The following is an 18,309-nucleotide window of genomic DNA, read 5'->3' as shown; positions in this document are numbered from 1 at the left end:
TCTGGGTCTCTAAGAGTTATTTCGGAGTCTAAAGAACACTTACACAGCTGCTACATTGGCTAACAATCATTTTGGCATACACTGCCAACCTCTTGGGCATTTAAGTGCAGCACTTTTACATCTAACCCTTAGGTGGGGAAATCGAGGCCTAGGAAGACAAGGTTACCCAGGTCCTCTGTGGTGCTGCAGGGGTCGGGTGATCTAAGTCTTAACGGGTGCCCTCTTGATCCAATGTGAACGATCAGAGCCAGTGACAACACTGAGAGGCAGTTTTTCTATTAGCAGTATTTTTCAAGTTCAGAGTTGTGGGGAAAAGAGTTCCAGAGATAGTCAAGGTCTAAGCTGCCCCTGCTTCAACCAGAACAGTTCCACTTTTGCTTATTTTAGTAACCAGTCTTATGATTTGTTTGAACAAAGTGGATAGGAAAACACAGCTGTCCACATTTATAGGGCCTGGCTCTCTCCCAAGCCTGGAGACTTACCGGGGATGGTAGGAGGACTCCCAAGAGAGCTGCCTGGCATGGCCCCACTGGAGTGTGGGGAATTCCAGAGGCCTGAGAGCTTATGTGCCGATAGGAACGAGCTAGGATCCCAGTCTCCTGAGTTCCCATGGCAGGAAGAGGAGGACGAGGATGAGGATGATGAAGAGGAAGATGAGGAGGAATGAGAGTCATCTCCACAAGACTGCGATTTGCAGGATGTGTGTGACAAGGAGATCTGGAGAAGGGGGAGGAAAAAGGCTCATGGTCAGACAGCAGACATCGGAGCTGACCCTCTACTGCCTCGGCTTTTCCTGAGGGAGCCCCTCCTCCTCCAGGCCACTGTGCCACAGCAAAAACACAATGAACACAACTCCAGCTACGAGAACAAACGAGGGCCAGGACTTCGCTGGGAAAGGGCTGTGGTGGTCCCACTTACATGAAGTATGTGGAGACTCGGGAGAGAGATTCTGGTAGGGGCAGAGACTGCCTGTGAACTGCAGGCCTTTGGGGAGTAGAGAGTTGCCAATTTGGCCAGGAGTCCTGAAGCTAAACTGATCCTGGGTAAAAGGGAAGATCTGCAGAGACATGAGAAACGAGGGAAGTCTGGCCATTGCGAGTCATGAGACAGCAGACTTAGATGGCTCCCAAGCGTCTGTCCTTCTAACTAGAGCACATTTCAGACCCTCAAACTGATCTCCGTCCTTTATATCGTACTGGTTGGTTTTCAAGCTGCCGCAGAGCCCAAGGCAGCAGGCTCGTGATCTACCAGTATTTACGGGTGGATCCTCATCCTGTGCGCCGACTACCCTGAGGGACTGACCGGCGGGCTGCCAGAAGTTTCTCTTCTTCCCCCAAATCTGAACTTGAGCTGCCAATGCTGTGTCAGTGCAGCTCAGCCGTTTCTCAGTGCCTGGGCATGGGGACTGCCCAAGAAGAGCCACCTGAGGACAGGGAACAGCCTGACTTCCTGGGGGAGGCAGCCCTCCTGCATTCAGGCACCCCTTCTCAGCGGTTACCTACCGCCACTGCATGTTCTCGACCTGTCTGCCTTTCATCTTCCTCCATGCTCTTTCGGCAACTCTGGCAGACCCACAGAGGCATCTCGCCTAGGAGATTCTTGACGAGCTTTGGCATGAAGTCAGGGGGCAGCTTCTCACCCTGCAACACCAGTCCATTTTGAGAAGGGCCTTCTTCCCAGCCTTTGCGTTCCCGGTGACACAGCAGGCAGCAAGTCTGCACAGGCTGGCTGGAGGCAGGGGGAACCTGTCCAACAGACAGAAACAGGGTTTCCCAGGAGGGGAAAGGCTCTCCTTCAAAATAATGGTAACAATATTAGTAATGCCACTTATTACGTGCTGGGCACTGGGCTAGGCACTTTATAGACATAATTTAAATTTAGTCCTTGTAACAGCTCTGCAAATGAGGTGTTCTTATTCCCATTTTTTAGATGAAGAAACAGATTTCAAGAAGTTAAATGAGTTGCCCAAGGTGATAAAGCTAGTGAGTGGTTCAACCCTAGTGAGCCTGACTCCAAAGCTCATGCTCAAATGTCCTAATTCCCTGACATCCCCAAATCTTAAAGGATAAAGAGAAGATGGCCCTTCCTTCTCTGGCATGACTGGGAGTGGCCACAATTCTTGGGCTGCCTTGTGTAGCTTAGGGACCAATCCCCATCTGGAAGGAAAGAATGCTTTTAGTTAATGGACAATTTAGGAGAAAGTGTGAGTTTTCTGAAGAATCGCACAATTCCCTTAGGATCGCAGCACCATTTTGGAGGAGGGTTTTTGTACAGCTAGTTAGAAAGCATCAACTCAATGGGAAATTGTGTCAGAGGGAAAGTAAGGCTCTGGTTGGTGCTCCGGAAAGGTAGTGCGTATGGTGAAAACAGTCTGGGCTTTGCAATCAAACAGACATGCATCCTTATCCCTGCCTGACCACATATTGGCTGTGTGACCTTGAGCAAGTTATTTAACTTCTCTGGGCTCCAATTCCTACCTACCTTGCAGAGTTGTCGTGAGGATCATTACTGCATAGCAGGTAAAGTGTCTACCCTGTGTATGCCGATAGCACAGGCCCAATACAGTCATTATCTGGACTTTTATTTTTCCTACTGTGACAAACTTGACTTAAAAATATAAGTCTATAGGTTTGCTTTCACATTGAGGGGTCCTGACTGGCACACTGATTGCATTTAATGTCTCCAATTAACAGCTTCCTTATCCTGCAACTTTGTATCTGCCCCCACTTTGACACTGAGCTTGGCTGTGTCGCTTTCTTGGGCCAATGGGATGTTAGCAAACAGGCTGCCAGCCATAAACTTGAAAAGTGTGTATACATTTCCACTTGTTTCCATGCATGGCTGGGCTTGCTCGTTCCTGTACCCTCTGCCATGGCCTGAGAGCAAGACCAGGCTAGCTGCTGGAGGGATATGAGAGACTTGTGGAGAAAGCGAAGTCTTCCCAGCTGATCGGCCGGCTGATCAGAGATACATGAGTGAGCCCAGACGAAAACAGACACATGAGAGATAGAAAACGGTACTGTTGGCCGGGCACAGTGGCTCACGCCTGTAATCTCAGCACTTTGGGAGGCCGAGGCAGGTGGATCACAAGGTCAGGAGATGGAGACCATCCTAGCCAACATAGTGAAACCTCGTCTCTACTAAAAATACAAAAATAAGCTGGGTGTGGTGGTGCATGCCTGTAGTCCCAGCTACTTGGGAGGCTGAGGAAAGAGAATCACTTGACCCAGGAGGTGAAGGCTGCAGTAAGCCGAGAATGCGCCACTGCACTGTAGCCTGACGACAGAGTGAGACTCCATCTCAGTAAAAAAGAAAGAAAAAGAAGGTGGTATTGTTTTAAACCACTAGGTTTTAGAGGTGGTTTGTTATACAATGGTAGTTAACTGACATACCTTTCCAAACTTACCCAACACGGGGTAACGTGTCTGTAGAGGCCTACAGGAATAATATCACCCTCATCCTACCAACAAGAGAATGCCATCATTTTTCTCCCATGAAGTTACTTTCTCATAATGAGTTAGCATCAGGTTATCCTCAAATCTGTAATGTTACCATTACACTAACTTGGGTCCTTAAGTTTCTCAAAAAAGAAAGGAACCAAACAGTGGTACCAGGAGCATAATGAAACACTTCAGGAAGTACAAAAGAACACGAGAGAGACAGAAATTTTACATGTGGAACTCACAAAAGGTACATTCTAAAGCCTCTGCCAAGGGAAAATTTCAATGAGCAAGACGGTTGTGTAGTGGGAACTGCAGGACTGGAAGGTTGGTAAGAAGGATGGTATTCAGAGAAATTAAGGCAAAGAGGAAACGTCCCACAGCTACGCAGTGCCACAGTAGCTCTAGATAGAGTTCCTTTTCCTGCCGTGGTGAGGACTACAAGGCAAGCACCAGGATGTGTGATTTCATTACAAGTTTCATTTCATTTCATTTGCATGCTAGGTTCAAAAGTCATGACATAAGATTAAAATCTTGTATAGTTATTCTTGAAATTCTTCATGTGGCTTATATAAAGCACAGTATACAGCCATCCCTTAGTACCCATGGGGGATCGGTTCCAGGACACCCCACAGATACCAAAATCTGCAGATGCTCAAACCTCTGAGATAAAATGGTGTTGTATTTGCGTATAACCAATGCACACCCTCCCATAATCTCCAGTTTACATATAATACTTTTCTTTTCTTTCTTTCCTTTTTTTTTTTGAGATGGAATTTCGCTCTTATTGCCCAGGCTGGAGTGCAATAGCATGAGCTCAGCTCACTGCAACCTCTGCTTCCTGGGTTCAAGTGATTCTCCTGCCTCAGGCCTCCTAAATAGCTGGGATTACGGGTACTCACCACCATGCTCTGCTAATTGTTGTATTTTTAGTAGAGATGGGGTTTCATCATGCCGGCCAGGAGTGAGCCACCACACCCAGCCTACTTATAATACTTAATACAATGTAAATGCTATGTAACTAGCTGCTATACTGTATTCTTTAGGAAATAATGACAAGGCAAAAAGTCTATAAATGTTCAGTATAGACACCACCATCCTTTTTTTTCCTTGAATATTTTCTGTTCACAATTGGTTGAATCCACAGATGTGGAGGGATGACTGTACATGGTTTTGTAGTTATAACCAATTAATTCATATGTATAATACAATGTATGTGTGTTTTCTGTTTTTAAAAGCAAATACACAATTCTTATAAATTAAATGTGTAACAAATGTGACTGCACTTAGTGCCGAAGTACTTGTGGAAACAACACTGACTTTGGCATTAATCCTGGTTTCTGTCACTTACCAGGTGTATGATGCTGGGCTAGTTCTACTTACCCTCTCTGTTTGCTCATCTGTAAAATGGGATTAAGTCCTAATCTATAGGGTCAGCTGTGAGAAATAAATGCGATAAAGCATCTAGTCCAGTGCTAGGCACATATATGTTGCCTAACACATGGTATTAATCATTAACGCAATAGAAACAATAGGAGACAATAAATGGTCACTGCATTTTACACGAACGTGAGTCTACATGATGAATCTAAGCTGACTTGTCAGAAATCTTAATATCTACCCTATGAAGTCATTCCCTAAATTCCCAAAATAATCTCTGCCTGTTTTTATTTCATCCTTTTGCTAATGGGGATCCCTTGCTTAAAACCCACTTTCCTGTCCTGTTTACCACTGAGTAGCTGAAACGAAAGGCCCAATTTAAGGCCAGCCTCCTCCAGACTTTCTCCTGCAGAATCCCTCTTGTAATTCACCTCTCCTTTCCCATCTCCTTCTAGTACACTGTACCTTGGTTACAGTCATTGTGCCTTCTGTTTAATTTATTCACCTGTTACTTCTGTCGTTTCTACAAGAGGCTGGTACCAGGTCTAATTCCTGTCTGGATCCCTCACAGCGCAGCACAGTGCCTGGCTTGGGGCATGGGCTCAGCTGGGCATGTGGTAGCAAACTCAGACTTGTTTGGTGTCCCCATGGCAATGCAGTTGGCAGGCAGCTCAATAAGACACGGCTTGGAACGACTGCTTCCTACAGAGAAAGGCCCATCTGTCCACCTGACCTCCAGAATGGTTCCAATCTCTACCGCATTAGCGTAAAAGACTGCATTCTTTAGGGATTACGATGAGATGCCCCCAGGTAATGGAAAGAACATGGCTCTCCCTAGAGCCAAAGTGGTACACAAAGTAAATGAGATCAGCCATCATTGGAAGTGACTTTACAAGACAGGTTGTCTTCCTACTTAAAGGAAGACACACATGGCCTGAAACGCTAATTAACTTCTAACTGAAGCTGCCCACAGGATTGGGTGATGCCACCTATGTTGCATAAAGCTGCTCACAGGATTAAGTCACATTAGAGAGACAAAGCACTTAGCTCAAGGGATCCAGGCAGTAGGCGTTCAGTTTATTATCTAAGCCCCTTGGCCATTCTGTTCTAAGTCAACACTGAAGACTAGCTTATCCACTGTCCTCTTTGAGTTTGGTACACTTGAGTCCTTCTTTCAGGCCCAGGCAGTTTGAGAGGGCCACACTAAAGCTGATGTCTTAACTCTAGGCCCTGGTGCCTGCCCTCGGGTACCAATGCCTTGTGGAACGGAGAACTTTTCTCTGTCATTTTCCTCTTCACTTTAATTCCCAAAGGGTGACGAGAACCACAAGCCCTAGAGATGTTATATTTAGTCAGTATTATCACAGGTTCCTTCAAGTTTTTGCTTTGGCGAGAACAGCTCTTGGTTCAGAGTTCCCGTTGACTGTGATCTGCTGCCGTTTTCCAAATTCTGGCATTCATGACTCCTTATGCCCTGAAGAGTCAGTCAACCCAGACTTTCAACCAGGGGCTCCCAACCTGTATGTTTTTTTTTGAGATGGAGTTTCGCTCTTTTTACCCAGGCTGGAGTGCAATGGCATGATCTCGGCTCACCGCAACCTCCGCCTCCTGGGTTCAAGCAATTCTCCTGCCTCAGCCTCCTGAGTAGCTGGGATTACAGGCACGTGCCACCATGCCCAGCTAATTTTTTGTATTTTTTTTAGTAGAGACGGGGTTTCACCATGTTGACCAGGATGGTCTCGATCTCTCGACCTTGTGATCCACCCGCCTCGGCCTCCCAAAGTGCTGGGATTACAGGCTTGAGCCACCGTCCCCGGCCCAACCTGTATTTTTTTTTTTTTTTGAAACAGTGTCTTGCTCTGTCGCCAGACTGGAGTGCAATGGTACGATCTCAGCTCACTGCAACCTCTGCCTCCCTGGTTCAAGCAATTCTCCTACTTCAGCCTCCCGAGTAGCTGGGATTACAGACATGCACCACAGCGCCCAACTAATTTTTGTATTTTTAGTAGAGATAGGGTTTCACCATGTTGGCCCGGATGCTCTGGAACTCCTGATGACCTCGTGATCCACCCGCCTCAGACTCCCAAAGTGCTGGGACCACAGGTGTGAGCCACAGCGCCTGGCCCCAAGCTGTATTTTTAACACCTGGTACAGTATTCATACACAAAGAACATAATCAGTAAATGTTGATCGAATGAACGAAAAGTCCAACCATTTTTCTTCATCACAAAGGCTGATGGAACTGATTCTTGAATCCAGCAGCCCTGGGCAGCAGGTACTTATTCCTGCTCCCCTCAGTTTAAATTTCAGAGCCTCTGAGGATACAGGTCTAGCCTTAGGCAAAAGATGAGGGAAGAAAAGTTCTGGAGTTCTACTGATTTTGGATCTCCTCAAAAAAGCTCCAAGATAATTTTTCTTCACTCTCGAAGCAAAACCAGAACCTCTAGAGAGTGTGAGATTATTCACAGGGGATCCATGCTGTAGCACGCACATCCCCAGAGCAATGAAGGGGCCAAGTGAGCTCTAGGTCCACTCCAGGGCCTAGGGGACCAGCATCTGTAGCCATTAAAACCACTATCTGTTCCCTTACCAAATCAAGCCCAAGACTTTTCTGTCTTAGCGTGAGAAGCATTAAGTTAGGACATTCTCATGTTTCCTAGATAAAAGAGACAAAATCAAAGGAAGAGGAAGTGACTATGGGACAACATTTTTTAAATGAAAGAATGACTTATTATTTAGACTTGGGTATTGGCAGACATTTTCTCAAAAAAATGAACAACTAATAAAATGAGCCTGTCACTTCAAGAAAAACAACTGATAGCATTTGTGGTCAGTGATATAAAATGCAAGCTTTCAAGTAAACATTAGAATTTTGAAACTTGTATCTGTCACAAGCTTGACAGCTTCCAAAGACTTTTCTGATGACATTGGTGGTGATATTAACAAATGTTATCTTAGACTGGGCGCGGTGGCTCACACTTGTAATCCCAGCATTTTGGGAGGCTGAGGTGGGCAGATCATGAGGTCAGGAGTTCAAGACCAGCCTGGCCAACACAGTGAAACCCTGTCTCTACTAAAAATGTAAAAATTAGCTGGGTGTGGTGACAGCCTCCTGTAATCCCAGCTACTCAGGAGGCTGAGGCAGGAGAATCTCTTGAACCTGGGTGGCAGAGGTTGCAGTGAGCCAAGATCATGTCACTGCACTCCAGCCTGGGTGACAGAGCTAGACTCCATCTCAAAAAAATCGATCAATAAAAGGCCAGGCATGGTGGCTCACGCCTGTAATCCCTGCACTTTGGGAGGCTGAGGCGGGCGGATCACAAGGTCAAGAGATCGAGACCATCCTGACCAACATGGTGAAACCCCGTCCCTACTAAGAATACAAAAATTAGCCGGGCATGGTGGCGTGTGCCTGTAGTCTCAGCTACTCAGGAGAATCGCTTGAACCCGGGAGGTGGAGGTTGCAGTGAGCCGAGATTGTGCCACTGTACTCCAGCCTGGCAACAGAGTGAGAGTCCATCTCCAAAAAAAAAGTTATCTTTTGGTATGGAAAACATTTGGAAGATCTACAAAATTCAGTGGGCCTATTTTCCAAATGACCAAAGCATGATGGATTCAAAGCACTGGATTGACCAATAGACTTTAAATGAGTATGAAGACTTCACTGATAATGGGCTCAAATGCAACACTGGAAATTATCTGGAAAGGATACGGAAACACCCCTCCCTTTTTTACCTATATATTTGTGTGAGACTGGATTTTTTTCATATACTTCAATAAAAACAATGTATTGCAACAGACTGAATACAGAAGCACGTATGAGAAGTCAGCCTTAGTCTATTAAGCCAGATGAAAAGACATTTGCAAAAATGTAAACGAGACCATTCTTTTTTTTTTTTTTTTTGAGACGGAGTTTCGCTCTTGTTACCCAGGCTGGAGTGCAATGGCGCGATCTCGGCTCACCGCAACCTCCGCCTCCTGGGCTCAGGCAATTCTCCTGCCTCAGCCTCCTGAGTAGCTGGGATTACAGGCACGTGCCACCATGCCCAGCTAATTTTTTTGTATTTTTAGTAGAGATGGGGTTTCACCATGTTGACCAGGATGGTCTCGATCTCTCGACCTCGTGATCCACCCGCCTCGGCCTCCCAAAGTGCTGGGATTACAAGCTTGAGCCACCGCGCCCGGCCAACAAGACCATTCTTCTAATTTTTTTTTTTAGATGAAATCTTGCTCTGTTACCCAGGCTAGAGTGCAGTGACGGGGTTTCACCATGTTGGCCATGCTGGTCTCAAACTCCTGACCTCAAGTGATCCGCCTGCCTCAGCCTCTCAAAGTGCTACCATTAGAGGCATGAGCCACCACACATGGCCATTCTTCTAATTTTGTTTTGGAAAATACAGTTTTCATTAAAAATTGTTATTTATGTTAACAAAACAGATTTAATATTGTCTCTCTTAAATGAATTAGTGATAAAATATTTTTAAACCTTCTCAGCTTTAATATTTAATTTGGTAAATATCAATAGATATAAACAACATAAACAAAAGCTCTTTGGGTTCCTCAATAATTTTTAGGAATATACAAAGGTCTCCTGAGGTTGGAGGATTGATTGCTCAAGCCCAAGCGGCAGAGGTTGTAGTGAGCCAAGATTGCACCACTGTACTCCAACCTCAGTGACAGTGAGAGCCTGTCTCAAGAAAGAAAAAAAAGATAGCTATTTGGGGCATGACTGTTTTCTAGCCTGGCCTTTCTGTCTGCAATTCTGGAATAACCCATTGCCAGACCAAACAGCTGTCAAGGACTACTCTGAAGCTGGATTGAATTTCCAGCACTAAACCTGCCCTCATTCACCCCATGGATTCTTTTCACCTCCAGAGTCTGTATATGTTTATACAGGATTTCCCCAAGGCACATGCTGTATCTAACCAGCCACCCGGCAACAGGTCCCAAATTCTATTCTGAAATGGCCCATTAGAGCACTCTACTCTCAAGGCACCCAACTCCAAGAGCCTCTCTGTCACCAAGGCAGGCAGAGGACAACACCAGCAGCTAAAATTCCCTTTCAGAAACAGAGAAAATGATTAATCTCCAGCCTAGAAAAACTCACTGGCATAGTTATCATCACTTATTCTTCCATTCACCCATTAATTCCCTCATTCAACATTCTCAGAGCCCCTACCTCCTGCCAATTGCACTAAGTGCTGGGAAACATCTACTCCTTGTAAATTCCTATTCATTCCCTAAGATTCTGGTTAAAAGTCAATGAAGCTTTTGCTGATGAAGCTAAGCAGAATTGATTCTATTTAGTATAGCATCATTGAATTGTGCCATAGATGTATTCTATCTGTCCCTAAATCCCTGATAGAATGTGAGCTTTCTGGGGGCAGGGTATGGACCCTGGTCATTTAAATATGCCCAGGAACCTGGGCTTGGCTTGGGCCTGGCACATTGCAGGCATTCACTGAATAAACAAATGAATGCTTAAAGCCCATACGGCTCATGTCTCAGCTGTTCAACGCAAAGGCAGAATTTAAAACAGTGCCAAATCAGTCCCTTTCCCAACATGCTGTGAGTCACTCTGAGCCACTGATGAGAGGGCAGTCAATGAGAACAATCTCAGACCATTCTAACGCTACCAAGAGCTAAGAGAGCTGACACAACCCCACCTCAGTGCCCAGGAGCTTTTATCCAAAATTCCACGCAGGCTGTAGGCTCAGGCCCTTCCAGGAGGCAGAACAGCTGTTTCACACTGTGTCAGTGCAGGATCCTTTCGGGTCGTACAAGCTCAGTTGGGAGTGAGTCTCTCTGACCCTAGTGACCTTAAACCTAAAACTTTCTCAGCTTTAATCCACTGAGACTGAACGGGCTCATCCACTGAACTTCCTCCTGGGTGCAATCAGCCACAAGGAGGGCCCAAGCCGCTGATTTACCAGAATCTTCAGGTCAAACTGCCACTCTGCTACTCTCACCCCAGCACAGGCTACTCATGAAGAGGAGAAGAGCATGAACTTTGGGGACGAGACACACAGTTGAGTTCAAATCCCAGCTGTCATTTCCATATGATCTGGAATATCACATTTCTTTGAGCCTCAATTTCCTCATTTGTGAAATGGGAATAAAACTACATTTTACAGAGTTGTGAGGAAAGAAGGAAATAAATTATGTAAAGTACCTGGCCTGGGCCTGGCACAAAGTAGGTGCTCAATACCCGTTAGTTTCTTTCCTCTTCTGCCCTGGAAGAAATGACAGGGAAACTTACTAAGTGAGACTTGCCCAAACCAAATTTATTTCTTGAAGCAAAGGACAGAGGACTAGGCAAGTGACTTCAGGGCCTCTTTGAATCCCCAGCTCCCATGTTTTCTGACTAGAACTTCCTAATAAAACCTTCCGTGTTTGCAGTTCGACCAGCCCCTTCTTTCTGCCTTGGATTCCCGACATCACTTTTCAGGGTAGATAGATCTACTTACAGCTCCCACTTGTGCTAAGCATGCTAAGAATGGAGGGGGAAATAACAAAGAGAGCTACTGGGCTTTGGAGAATGAAGGGGAGACGGACAGCATCATGGTGACCCACAGGCTGCACAACCGTGCAGCTACTGCGCTGGGAGCCGCCCAGAGTTTGAAGGATGAAGGCAGGTGCATAGGCACAGAACCAAAGGCACAAACAGGGCCCTTCCCAAGATGTAGCATGCCTCTCCTGAGTCCTTCTTTGCTTCTGCACATCCTGCCAAGAACGACCAAATACATAAAGTAGTCACACCTCCACATATCCTTTCTTCTGCCTTTTTCCTCTTTTTTTTTTTCAGGCTGATTTGGGTGTTACATCCTCTTAAGTCCATAGGAAGAATGAACTTGGCTTTGCTCTGGGATATCCTAACACTTTTTTGTTTAAAAACGTATCTCTAGAATACAGCTGATCAAATATATCCTAGTGGGTAAAATCTGTCCTCTCCACAATACTGTGAGCTTTTCAAGGGTAGAGCCTGTGTCCCACAAGTCACTATATTGCAGTCATTCAGCAGAGGCTGTAGCACGAAGTAGGCACAGGTTAGCGTTTGGATTAGCAGTTGGTGAATATCATTAATAGATCAGAACTGGGGGAGGGTTTTTGTTCTGTTTTCAACTAAGGTTGTTTCTATTCTTGCTTACGGGAAACCTCCTCTCTGGGAAGCCTGTTGTCCCTAGGTCTCCTCAAAGATCCCCCTGACACCCTCAATTCAGCAGCTCTCAGATCCAGCCAAATATCAGAGTCACTTGGGGCAATTCAACAATAGATACCTGGGATCCAGACCTGGAGACTGATTCTGTAAGTCTGGGCTAGGGTCCAGCAAAGCACAGGAGATCTGATGATTATTAGGCTGGGGTAAGGGAGAGGTGGAATCAAGCAATCACAGCTGTCTCTCCCACTGAGAATTACTTCCTCACATGCTGTCAGAGAATGTACTGAAGCACATCATGTTCTCTTTCCTGCTTAAAACCTTTCATTGACTCCTAACCACCTACAGGATAAGGCCCAAACCTCTTGTGGCGTGGTTTTCAAGAACGCTGCTAGCCCCTTCAGCCTGATCTCTCCCCGCTTTCCAAAGGAGTGGTGCTTGCCCTGGGTCTTCGTATAAGTTCCTTCCTTTGTTTAGACTCCTTTCTCCCACCTTGTCCTCTGGAGAACTTCTATACAACCTTGCAGACTCAGCTCTGAGAAGCGTTCTCTGACCCATCTTCCTCTAGGTTATGTCTTGGGTAACCCCAACACCAAATATCTACAATACTCGTAGCTACCACTTGTGTTAACTATACCGCACTTGTTAGACCCTAACGTTAACCTTGTAAGACTGGATTGTCATTTTATACATGAAAAAACAAACCAAGAGGCTGAAACACTTCCAAAGGCTACTTAAACGGGGTCCGGGATTTGAACCTTTATTCAGAGGGAGCCGACGCTCTACCTCCTTCTAGCATTACTGCAATGACTACACACATATTCTCTAGACTATGAGCCCCGTGTGGTAAGGGACTGTGTCTGATTCACTTCCGCAAGTGCAGCGAGCCCAGGCCTGGCAGAGCTGGGAGTGGTTAGTATTTGCACAATAAATGCCATGTGAGAGTAAGACTGGGCATCACAGCATAAGAATGGCTGGCCTAAATGAATGAATAACTGCCAGCCTGGCCCAGTTGTGCGGGGCAGATAAGAACAAACTGGTAGAATCCCTACTTATTATTATAATTTAGTTTAACAGCCATGTATTGAGTACATACGGACCACACACAATACATGACCCCCGAAATGAATTAAAATACAGACCCTGCTCTAAAAAATTCCAGATGAGGTAAGTAAAGGTGTTAGGGTCTGGTATCAGAAAATTAAAAATTTAAAACTCAGCCGGGTGCAGTGGCATGCACATGTAGTCCCAGATATTTGGGAGGCTGAAGGAGAAGTACCACTTGAGTCCAGGAGTTTGAGGACAGCCTGGGCAACATAGCAAGACCCTATCTCTAAATTTAAAAAATAAAATAAAATAAAATCCCAAGGAGGTAACTCTTCATTTTCAAAGGTCTTTTGACATTTTTACATAACAAATCTCTACTGGCTTGCAAAGAACCAGAGGTGGCAGGGATCCACTCAGTATCATTTCCTCCCTCTGGCAATGGAAGAGGTACAGACTGGGCAGGCAGTGATTCTAAGGGGGAGGTCCCCAAAGACAGGGACTATCTTATCCATCTGTTCACCCCAAATAAAGGTCCTGACACAGAAGCTGTTTTAGTAACTGCTGGGTGAATTAAACATAATGAGGTCGTTTTATTAAAGATACTGACTGATCATTTGCTCCAATTTCTTGAGGGAGCAGTGGGAGAATTGGATCTCTCGAGTCCCTTTAAACTAGACTGGGCAAAGTTCCAGAGAATGATGTGGAGAGGAACAAAAGGTGGGGAAGGGTAGGATGAGCTCACCTCTCCTCACCAACTGCTGGTTTACATCGTAGCAAGTCTCCTGGGGACTTACTGAGTGTTTACCTGGATTACAAACTGAGTGGGCCAAGAGAGAAGAAAGACAGGAGCAGAGCTAGTAGGCCAGAACACTCGGGCTTTGTATGGCCACCTGGCACAGCTCCTGCCACCTCTAACTCTTAGGTGAGGCGCCTATCTATGTACTAGCTGCTACATAGGTTGCTTCTCTTGTGAAGTATTATATTTTTATTTTTATTTTTGAGACGAAGCTTCTCTCTTGTTGCCCAGGCTGGAATGCAATGGCTAGATCTTGTCTCATCACAACCTCTGCCTCCCAAGCTCAAGCGATTCTCCTGCCTCAGCCTCCCAAGTAGCTGGGATTACAGGCCTGCATTATCATATTGGCTAATTTTGTATTTTTAGTAGAGACAGGGTTTTTCCATGTCGGCTCTAATTCTCAACCTCAGGTGATCCACCTGCCCCGCCTCCCAAAGTGCTGGGATTACAGACATGAGCCACACGCCCAGCCTATTATTTATTTTTTCTTTTTTGTTTTTAAGATGAGATTTCACCACGTTGGTCAGGCTGGTCTTGAACGCCCAACCTCAGGTGATCCGCCCATCTTGGCCTCCAAAGTGCTTGGATTACAGGCATGAGCCACCGCGATCGGCTATTTTTTTTTTTTTTTTTAAGGAAGGAGATAGGGTTTCACTCTGTCCCCCAGGCTGGGGTGCAGTGGCATGTTCCCTGAAGTCCTGGGTAACTTGAACTCCTGGGTTCAAGCAATCCTCCCGCCTCAGCATCCCAAGTAGCTGAGACTACAGGTGTGCACCCATACCCAGTTAAGTTTTGATTTTATTTTTTTATAGAGCCAGAGATCTCACTGTCACCAAGGCTGGTCTCAAACTTCTGGCTTCAAGGGATCCTCCTGTCTCAGTCTCCCAAAGTGCTGAGATTACAGGTGTGAGCCACCAAGGTCTCTTGTGAAGTTCTTGATGGAGTCAAGAGAAGCAATGTGCCCAGAGTCACAAAGCTAGGAGGCTGAGCTGGGAATTCAATCCAAGTCTCTAAACACTATTCCCCACTGCCTCCTTCAGTTGCTTTTTCAGTTGTTTTTTGTTGTAGTTGTTGCTGTTTTTCCTTTGCTAATAAGGTGGTAACTGTTTCAGTATTCTTGTGATGTAAACAAGGATTTGGATTGTTAGGGAACAGATCAATGTGGTTTAGTGGCCTGAAAAAATGGCAAGTTAAGTCATTTGGGATCCCAATTAAACTCAAGGTCTTGCTTTAAATGTATACAGGTTATGCAAATGAGTGAAAGGGCCTGGAGCGAACCAGAAGAGGCCTAAGGAGCATATACTATCTAAAGGGGACAAATGCTACTCAGAGATGACTGTTTAGCGCCTTGTGGAAAAGTGGGCCCAGCATCACCATATCTTTAGCTTAAAAAAGAGCCCCAAATATGTGTAGGAAACCTTTTGAGCTGTAAAATATTGGCTCAAATGAAAACAAAAACAGAAACAAAACAATGTGTGAGCCTGACAAGCCTGTGGGCTGGAAGTGGTCTTGTGTGTCACCTTTGGATTCAGTTTGGTATATGACACTGAGTTTCACCTTCCTCAGCCACTCTGTATACGTAAGACAGGATTCTGAGTGGCTCCCACTGAACGCTAATCTTACACTAGGGGCTCTGCATCACGGCACAAAAGCTTGCTTCCAGACCCCACCCCCAGTAAAAGTGGGGCAGAATCAGAATCGAATTTACCAATTTGTTTCCCTTCTTTGTGGCTGTAGTTTAAAAAAAAAAAAAAAAAAAAAAAAAGCCTTGGTTAAAAATCCCCTAAAGTACATAAGAGTCCTTTCTTTTGTCTGACACCTAGAGTGGGAGTCATTTGGGCAAATGTTTAGTTGCTCTGAGTTTCTGTTTCTTCATCTGAAAAATGGGGTCATAATATTTATATCCTCCAGTCTGTTGATCAACATTGGTTAACCACCAGGCACAGGGGTACAATGGTGACTGATATGGCACCTGAACTCGCACAAATAAGAACAAATATCACATTAATAGTTAATTCATTATATTTGTGCTAAAAGCTGAGGAGAGATACAGGGGAGGTGGGAAGATTAGAAGTAAGGTATGTTAAGTGCCCAGCACAAATGAATGAAGCAGGTCAAGCAGTGGAGTAGGTAAGAATAATGGTAGGAACCTAGATGTCAAAGAAATTAATGAAGCTTAGAGCTCCTGGCAAAGTTGTGTCCTCAATAAAAACTGACTTGCTGAGCCATAGACAACAGCTCCCCGCTCTCCCTTCTCCCACTCTCCCTTTCAGGACAACAGCACTCCCAGAAGGGCCCAGGGTAGGCTGGTGGGGGAAGTGGCCTCAGGGTTGGAAGCTAGACCCAGCAGGGGTCCGGGTTCCAAACTGGGGAGTCTCCTGTGGAACCAGTGTCAGCCTAGGATAGGAGATGGGGCTGGGGGTGAAGGTGGAGCTTCTGACACTCAGTAAGTGGTGATATTTTCATTAATTAAAAACCTTACTGTGATCCGAGACACCAAGGAAATCATCATGAAAACTGGGTTACAATAAGTACAGGCTGTGGACTGATTCGTTTTCTCTTTCATTCACCTAGTTATTTCTATTCTGTGTTAGCAAGGTCCTGAACGAGGCGTGGAGGATCAGAGATAGATGGCATAGCCTGTGCCCCCATGGAGTTCACAGTCCAGGGTAAGTAACAGACATATCAACAGAACGTTTCATCACAGAAAAGGGACCGATACCAGAGGGAGGCACAGAGGGCTATGGGCACAGAGGGGGCACCTGACGCAACGGGGGAGGTCAGGGGAGGCTTTGTGGGAAGGTACCCCGAACGGCAACCCCACTCACATGCACAATTCCAGAGATTCTACTAGAAGGCTGTCAAGAGCCATGCCTTCTGGCTGCACCAGCCTCCCAGAGTCCCCTGCTGCCCGATGCAGTGTCTGCAGAGCCAAACGCATCTTCCGCCACGCCTCATCCTCATCCGGCGCCGCATCCGACCCTCCAAGACTCCTGCAGGCGCCTGCCTTCCTGGGCAGGCTCAGCCAAAAGACCAACTCAAAACTCTTTTGTCAGAGCAAGCTTAGGGAGAGCCACCCAGCCCCGAGTGCCACAACCCTCCCAGAGCAACCACAGCCCGTGTCACCCCCGCCTCTTAGTGAACACTGGCAGGGTACCTCCCATGATCGCCTCTGCTCAAAAGAAAGTGACCTTCTTCCAGGTGGCAAGCTGGAAGCTTTGGAGAATCCTCCTCCTGCACACGCTCGGCAGGATTCTCCAAACCCGGGATGCGGGGCCGGGGCGGGGAGCAAGGGCAGGTTCTGCTGGGTTTCCACCGCAGGGCAGAAGCCCCACCGGAAATCTTCCGGGCAGCCCGCCTTCTGCTCCCACTGCTCTGCCGGGCATGGCGAGGAGGCGCCAGGAGACACAGCTGCTGAGGGGGCCGCGGCTGCAGGCGGCGCAGGGGGACGAGCGGGGCCGCTCCGGGGAGAGGGACGAGGTGCAGCCTTCCGGCCCCAGCGCCCCGAGTGCCTGCGGCGGAGGGAGCAGGGGGGCCCGGGGGGAGGTGGCGGCCGAGAGCGGAGCTGCGGCCTCGGGACCACAGCCTGGTCCCAGCGCGGGGGCACGGCCAGAAGGTTGTCTCCGCTCCGGCCCGGAGGCGGCGGGGACGGGGAGCAGCTTCAGCCTCGCCGCAGGAGCGCGGACCGAGCCTCGGCTCTGCACGGGGGTCCAGCCTCCATTCCCGCCCCCGAGGAGCAAGCCTCGGCGCCGGACCCGGGGGAAGCCTGCTGCCCCAGCCGCGGCAGGATGGCCCATGCCCAACCCCGCCCCGCTCCCGCTCTCGCTCCGGGGAGGTGAAAGCGCCCGAGCCGCCGAAGTCGCCTCGCTCGCTCCTACCTGCGGGCCGGGCACCAGGCCGGGTTCGCCGTCCTCTCTGGGGCCGTCGCGGTCGGGCTCCGCCGGCGCCTCCGGGGGGCCTGCGCCCGCTCCCGCCTCCAGGCTCGGCGGCGGCGGAGGCTCGGGCGCCTGGGGCTTCTGCGGCCCCGCGGCCCGAGCCCGCTCGCGCCTGCCCGCGCCGCCGCTCGGCCTGCTCCGCCTCCGAGTCATGCTGCCGCTCGCGCCGCTCCCTCGCTGCACTCGCCGCGCCGCCGCCGCCGCCGCCGCTCCCCTCGCAGGACAACAGCCAATATGGCGGCGCCCAGCTCCCCCTCCGCCTGCTGCCAACAGGTCAGAGGGTACGCGGAGTCCGCGCCGCCGCACTAGGCCCCGAGGCCGCCAGCGCCATTTTGAATAAGGTCACCACCCGGAGTTCTGTGGGAGAAAAGCCCGGTGGGGAGACGCCCTTTCCCGCTGTGCTGGATGGGACGATGCAACCCGCCGGAGGAACACGTGTAACGCGGTGGTCACAGCGCTGCACCACCCTAGCACTTAATAATTGCCTGTTAAATGGATGAGTGAATTACTGGATGAGTGAATTACTGGATGAGTGAATTAATGGATGAGTGAATT

At 47.8% G+C, this 18,309-nt stretch overlaps 1 protein-coding gene across 14 annotated transcripts in view; it reads right to left on the bottom strand.

Annotated features, from left to right (window-relative positions):
- Positions 1-18,019, bottom strand: part of FAM193B (family with sequence similarity 193 member B) — a 35,796-nt gene extending 17,777 nt beyond the window's left edge. For 3 of the 14 annotated variants that reach the window (XM_039460462.2, XM_039460463.2, XM_039460464.2), the window contains exons 1-4: positions 16,977-18,019; positions 16,648-16,830; positions 1,640-1,745; positions 483-717 (exon numbers count right to left, since the gene is read on the bottom strand). In XM_039460462.2, the coding sequence (XP_039316396.2) occupies positions 483-717; positions 1,640-1,745; positions 16,648-16,760 (454 nt within the window). In that variant the 5' untranslated portion in view covers positions 16,761-16,830; positions 16,977-18,019. Of the gene's footprint in view, positions 1-482; positions 718-918; positions 1,136-1,502; positions 1,746-10,992; positions 11,054-16,647; positions 16,831-16,976 lie in introns of those variants that run through there. The other 11 variants (XM_039460466.2, XM_039460468.2, XM_039460467.2 and 8 more) reach the window with 10 other exon arrangements.
- Between the last annotated feature and the right edge of the window lie 290 nt (positions 18,020-18,309).

This window comes from Saimiri boliviensis, chromosome 20 (genome assembly GCF_048565385.1).
Source record: "Saimiri boliviensis isolate mSaiBol1 chromosome 20, mSaiBol1.pri, whole genome shotgun sequence".
NCBI classification, from domain to species: Eukaryota; Metazoa; Chordata; class Mammalia; order Primates; family Cebidae; genus Saimiri; species Saimiri boliviensis.
The sequence above is the reverse complement of the archived record's forward strand: the minus strand, read 5'-3'. Positions and strand labels throughout refer to the sequence as shown.